This window comes from Muscardinus avellanarius, assembly GCF_963383645.1.
Source record: "Muscardinus avellanarius genome assembly, chromosome: 5".
Taxonomy (NCBI): Eukaryota; Metazoa; Chordata; class Mammalia; order Rodentia; family Gliridae; genus Muscardinus; species Muscardinus avellanarius.
This window is the reverse complement of record NC_137790.1, coordinates 139,520,768-139,526,655: the sequence shown is the minus strand read 5'-3', so window position 1 is coordinate 139,526,655 and position 5,888 is coordinate 139,520,768. Positions and strand designations below refer to the sequence as shown.

Sequence of the window (5,888 nt, the reverse complement as noted above, 5' to 3'; positions counted from 1 at the left end):
TTTTTTTTTGGTGGTACTGGGGTTCCTGGAAACCCTTCTTCCTCTGGGCTACACTCCCAGACCTACTTTATATATTTTTTTTATTTGGAGACAGGGTCTCTCGCGGCTGGCTTGGAACCTGCGCAATCTGCCTGTCTCCGCCTCCCAAGCGCCAAGCGCAGGGATTACAAGGGTGCGCCACCACCCCCGGCTTATTCTTTATTTTTGAAACAGGGTCTCACTGAGTTGCAGAGGGCCTCACTAAGTAGCTGAGGCTATCCGCAAACCGCGATCCTCCGGTCTCAGCCTCCCGAATGCTGGGATCACCAGCGTGCCCACCGCGCCGGCTTCCGTAGCATTCACTGAAGTCTGTTCTAGGCTGGGCGAGCCCGGCGGGCGGGGGCAAAGCAGGGGCTCTGCAGAGCAGGGCAGCGTGGGCTCCCAGGCTGCGGAGAGGCTAGTCGGCCGCGGGCCCCTGGCAGAAGTTCCAGTTATAGAAGTGACGGTTGTCCCTGGTAAGCGCGGTGCCCAGCTGGGCCCAGAAGCTGCGCTGGCCACGGGGCTGGTGCGGCCAGAAGAGGACACTCCGGCGGCAAAGGCGCTGGCGGAGCCGCACGTAGCGCGAGCGGCGGGCGTCGGGGCGCAGGATCACCAGCACCACCACGTCCTTGCGGTCCTCCAGCAGGCGCTGCTGGGCCAGCAGGAAGCCCGTGCGCAGCAGGCTGCTGACCCGGTCGGTGCAGGCCAGCACGAAGAGCGTCTTGCGGCTGCCGTAGATGGAGGCCCAGAGGTTCTCGAAGAGCGTCCTGCCCGGCACCCAGTCCCGCTCCTCCAGGCACAGGCGCAGTGCGCGGCGGCCGCGGCGCTCCTCCAGCTGCACGCGCAGCTCGTTGTACACCCAGTCGGCCACCGCGCTCTGGGCCTTGTCGAACACCACGAAGGCGTCGTAGGGCAGCGCCCGCGCGCCCCGCTGGCCTCTGCGCAGGGGGAGTCGGGCCAGGCCCAGGTGGAAGCAGTACCACAGGTCCCAGCCGCAGAGGTGCTGCAACACGGGCAGTGCCAGGCCCAGCGCCACGGCCAGCAGCGAGAGGCCGAAGCAGCCCCAGGACAGGGCCTCGTCCAGACAGAGGCGCAGGTCCTGCGCGAAGATGCTGCGGCCCTGCAGCTGCCCAGGGCTGCCGCACGTCACGCGGCTGGGCAGGCCGGGCACGGCCGCCTGCACCTGCAGCAGGAAGTCCACGAAGGCCGCCCCGCAGGCGCAGTGCAGAGGGTTGGCGCTCACGTCCAGCGTCTGCAGGGAGCCCGCCAGCGGCCCAAACCAGGAGGCCTCGATGGCCTTGAGCAGGTTGTCGCTGAGGTTGAGTACCTGCAGCTCCGTCGCCAGGACGAAGAAGCCGGGGGCCACCGCGCTGATGCTGTTGCCGCTGAGATCCAGCGTCTGCAGCCGCGTGCCGTTGGGCAGGGTGCCGTTGCTCAGGGCCTTCAGCTGGTTTCCCGCCAGGTCCAGGGCCCGCAGGTTGGGCAGGAAGGCCAGGCCGCTCCAGTTGAAGAAGGCCAGGTAATTGTCTCGGAGACGCAGCCGCCGCAGGCTCTTGGGGAAGCGGTCCAGGGTGCGGGGCAGGAGGGTGTGCAGGTGGTTCTGGGAGAGATCGAGTTGGAGCAGGCGGCTCAGGCCCTGGAAGAAGTGCAGGTAGAGGTCGCCCTCGGTCCACAGGCGGCCCACGGCGTTGCCGCTGAAGTCCAGCGCCCGCAGCGAGGTGCTGCTGAGCCTCCGGGACACGCGGGTGTGGATGCCGTTGTGCGCCAGGCTGAGGTAGCGCAGCGCGGGCAGGCGGGCCAGGAAGCTGAGGTTGTGGCCCACGCCCTGCATGCTGAAGGCCTGGCTGTTGTAGCTGAGGTCCAGGGCCTCCAGGCACGGCAGCTCTGTGAACGAGCGCTCGTGGTACAGGTCCACCTTGTTGTGGGACAGGTCCAGCACCCGCAGATTGGTCAGCGGCCAGAACTGCGAGCCGTTGACCGCCTGCGCGATGCTGTTGTGGCTGAGGCGGAGGCACTGGAGGCGTGACAGGCGGGCGAACATCTCCGGCTGCACCGTCCCCAGGTTGTTCCGGGACAGGTCTAAGGTGAAGTTGAGGCGTCTGCAGCTGGGTATGAAGTCCTCAGAGCCGAGGGGCTCCGCGGGAGCCCGAGCCAGGTCCCCAGGCCTCGGCAGGGCCGGCTCCTCGTCGCGGCCTCCTCCCTGCCCCGTTGTGGCCGCCGGCTCCGGGACTCCGCTGATGTGGTTGTCAGACAGGTCCACCAGGTGCAGGCGGGGAAAGGCCTCGAAGACGCCGAGCTGGGCCTGCTTGAGGAAGTTCATCTGCAGGCGCAGTGTCTGCAGGCCGGGCAGGCGGGCCAGCGGCTTCAGCGTGTGCTCGCTGAGCGAGCGGAAGAAGATGCCGTTCAGGTTCAGCTCCCGCAGGGCCGTCAGGCTCCCGAACGAGGACGCCAGGTACATGTGGGCAAAGGACACCCGCTTGCGGTAGTTGAAGGACAGGTTGAGCTTGCGCAGCTGCGTCAGCCCCCAGAAGGCCTCGGTGGTCGTGATGCAGTCATACAGGAAGTTCTCGCTGAGGTCCAGCACCGTGAGGTTGTCCAGGCCTCGGAACCACGCGGCGTCGAGCGTGCGCAGGGAGTTGTCCTTCAGCACCAGGCCTTCGAGGCGGCTCAGGGGTCTGAAGGTCTGGGGGCTCAGCTGGAGGGAGGACTTGGAGCACTCCACGCAGGGGTTGCGGGCGTGGTCGCAGCGACGGCAGTTCCCGCCCACGTCCAGCACCCGCAGGGCGGTCAGGTCGGCCAGGTCGCCGGGCTCCAGCGTGACGATGTGGTTGTAGGACAAGAGCAGGTACCGCAGGCTGGCCGGCAGCCGGCGGGGCACGGCTGTGAGGTTGTTGTACTTGAGTGACAGGTGCGTGAGCCGGCGCAGGCCGAGCAAGGCGCCCGGGACCACGTCCAGGGCCGCGCGGCAGGGGTTCTTGTAGTAACAGTTGCCGTCCATGAAGAGCGCGCGCAGGGCGGGCAGGCCGGCCAGGCTGCCGGGGTCCAGCGCCAGGATGTTGGTGTGGCTCAGCGTCAGGTTCACGAGGGAGCTGGGCAGGGCGGGCACGGACGTGATGCCGTTGTAGCTGAGGTTGAGGTCCTCCAGCGTGGGCACGGCCAGGAAGGTGCGGGGCTCGATGGTCATGCGGCAGGGGAAGTGCATGGGGCTGAGGCCGGCCGGCGGGCAGTTCCACTTGAGGTTCAGCCGCCGCAGGTTGGACAGGTGCGCGAAGTCCGAGTCGTGCAGGTGGTGGATACGGTTTGAGAGCAAGGAGAGGCTGGTGACGTTGCCCCGGGGCGCCGCGGCCGAGAAGCGCGGCACGGACTTCAGGAAGAGCCAGTTGCAGTTTACCACGCCGTGGGGCTGGAGCTCGCAGGGCAGGAAGGCGGGCAGGGTGCCCAGGGCCAGCGCCGCGGCCAGCGCCGCCGCCTGCACCAGGAGAGACAGCGGGTGCGGGGCCTGGCGGGGGCAGGCCCGGCCATGAGTGTCTGGCCCCGGCTCCGCCTGCACCTGCTCCCCTTCCCCGGGGTCCTCCCGCCTCTGTGCAGCCCTCCCGAGGCTCCTCCAAGGCTGCGGCTCTCAGAGCCAGCCTTTGACCCGAACGTGCGCTCAGAACCAGGACCCAGCCTGGAATCCAGACTTCAAAAATGTGGAGATTGCTCACCTCACACAGCCCAGCCAGACCCGAGGGTCAGGACAGGGGTCCAGCCGGCCTCCCAGGCCCCGCCCACTCTTCCTTCTCCTACAGTACTTATTTATTTATTTATTTATTATTTATTGTGGTACTGGATGGAACCCAGGGGCTTTCTACCTCTGGACTACACTCCCAGAAACACACACACACACACACACACACACACACACACACAATTTTGCAGTACTGGGGATGGAACCCAGGGGCATTCGACCTCTGAGCTACACCCCAGCCCTATTTTTTATTCTTAATTTTGAAACAGGGTCTCACTAAGTTGTGGAGGGCCTCATTGAGTAGCTGAGGCTGGCTGGGAACTTGTGATCCTCCTGTCTCAGCCTCCCAAGCGCGGCAATTACAAGCATGCGCCACCACAGCCAGCTGATTCGTTATTTTTGAAACAAGGTCCGGCTAAGTTGCAGAGGGCCTCGCTGAGTTGCTGAGGCCAGCCTCCAACCTGCGACCCTCCTGTCTTAGTCTCCCAAGCACTGGGATTACAGACCTGCACCACCATGCCCAGCTTCCGATCTGTTCTTGACCCGTCGCTGGGTTGAAGGTGTCCAGTGAGGGAGACGGGCAGAGGGTGAGAGGGTGAGTCTCTGCCCCCCAGCCAAGGGCAATGGTAGAAGCCAACCTGGACCCCAGCAGGAGACCGTCTCGACCAGAGCGGAGAGCTTGAGCTCCCCCAAGACAGAGGAATGAAGGGAGACTGGCAGGGGCAGAGGGGATTTCAGGGTGGCCACTTGGTTTAAAAGGAAATAGTAAGTAGGGCATGATGGCATATCCCTGTAACCCCAATACTTGGGAGACTAAGACAGGAGGATCGCAAGTTCAAGGCCAGCCTCAGCAACCTCATGAGGCCCTCTGCAAACTTAGTGAGATCCTGTTTCAAAATAACAAAATAAAATAAAATAGGGCTGGAGATGTAGCTTAGAGGTAGAATGCCTCTGAGCTCAGTCCCCAGCACCACAAAAAAAAAAAAAAAAAAAAAAAAAAAAAGCCTGGCGTGGTGGAGCACGCTTGTAATCCCAGTACTTGGGAGGCTAAGACAGGAGGTTCGAAGCCAGCCTCAGCTACTGAGTGAGGCTCTCAGCAACTTAGTGAGACCCTGTTTCCAAATAAAATATAAAATAGAGCCGGACGTGATGGCGCATGCTTGTAATCTCATAATCTCAGCATTCGGGAGGCTGAGACAGGAGGGTCATGGTTCACGGACAGCCTCAGCTCCTTAGTGAGGCCCTCTGCAACTCAGTGAGACCCTGTTTCAAAATAAAGAATAAAAAATAGGGCTGGGGATGTAGCTTGGAGGTAGAATGCCCTGGGTTGCATCCTCAGTACTGCTATAAAAGGGGTGGTTGGGGGTATAGCTCTGAAGTAGAAGCATCAGGGTTCAACTTCCAGTACCCAAACAACAACCCCAAAACAGCAGATCCGAGGGAGGCCAGCCTGGTCTGCAGCCTGCAGCGCCTGGACCGAGGGCCCAGCCAGCCCTCAGCCTATGCCCACAGGGCCTCTGCTCTGATGTCTTCAGGGTCCCACGAGTGTCCCCAAGGCCCTGAAGGTGCCAGCCCCCCCATGTTGCCTGCAGCCACCGAGGCCCCCTCCCTAGGGCTGGGAGCCTCCGTCCTACCATGGTGGGGAGTGGGCTTCTCAGGGGGTCCGGCTGGCAGCCTGGGCAGCAGCGCCCAAGAGGGACGCTCCGCACCGGGTCCTGAGCAGAGGGGAAGTGAGACCTTGCACAGCCCACGCTGCTCGGGGCAGGTGCCCTGTGACTCAGAGCGGATCGGCACAGGTGGATGGCGGCCGTCTCTCCTTCCTCTTTCCACTCCCCCCCCAGGGCGACACCGCGCAGCCCCTCCTGTCCCAAGGGGCCCGGCACCTGCAGGCCTCAGGACACGACAGCGTGCCTGCCATTTCCTGGCCCAGAGCTGCAGCCCCACCGCCTGTTCCAGGAACGGGCGGCGCCCTCTCCGCAGCCCACTACCCCCACACCGGGGCTCCCCGTGCCCCCCGGGGCCCTCAAGTCCCACTGACCCCCCCTCGGGATCTGCCCCCGCCCCTCCTCTGCGCCTGGCCAGTCCAGCTGCCGCCACCCCTAACCTGCTGCTCCACCCACGTCCCTGTTCACCTCAGCCCCCA

General features: G+C 63.9%; 1 protein-coding gene across 1 annotated transcript; it reads right to left on the bottom strand.

Annotated features, from left to right (window-relative positions):
• Positions 1–436: 436 nt before the first annotated feature.
• On the bottom strand, positions 437–5,326 carry TLR9 (toll like receptor 9; the record flags this gene model as incomplete). Its single annotated transcript, XM_080696626.1, has 2 exons — positions 437–3,617; positions 5,256–5,326. 2 exons carry the CDS (start codon positions 5,324–5,326, stop codon positions 437–439), a joined length of 3,252 nt encoding a protein of 1,083 aa, XP_080552752.1.
• Between the last annotated feature and the right edge of the window lie 562 nt (positions 5,327–5,888).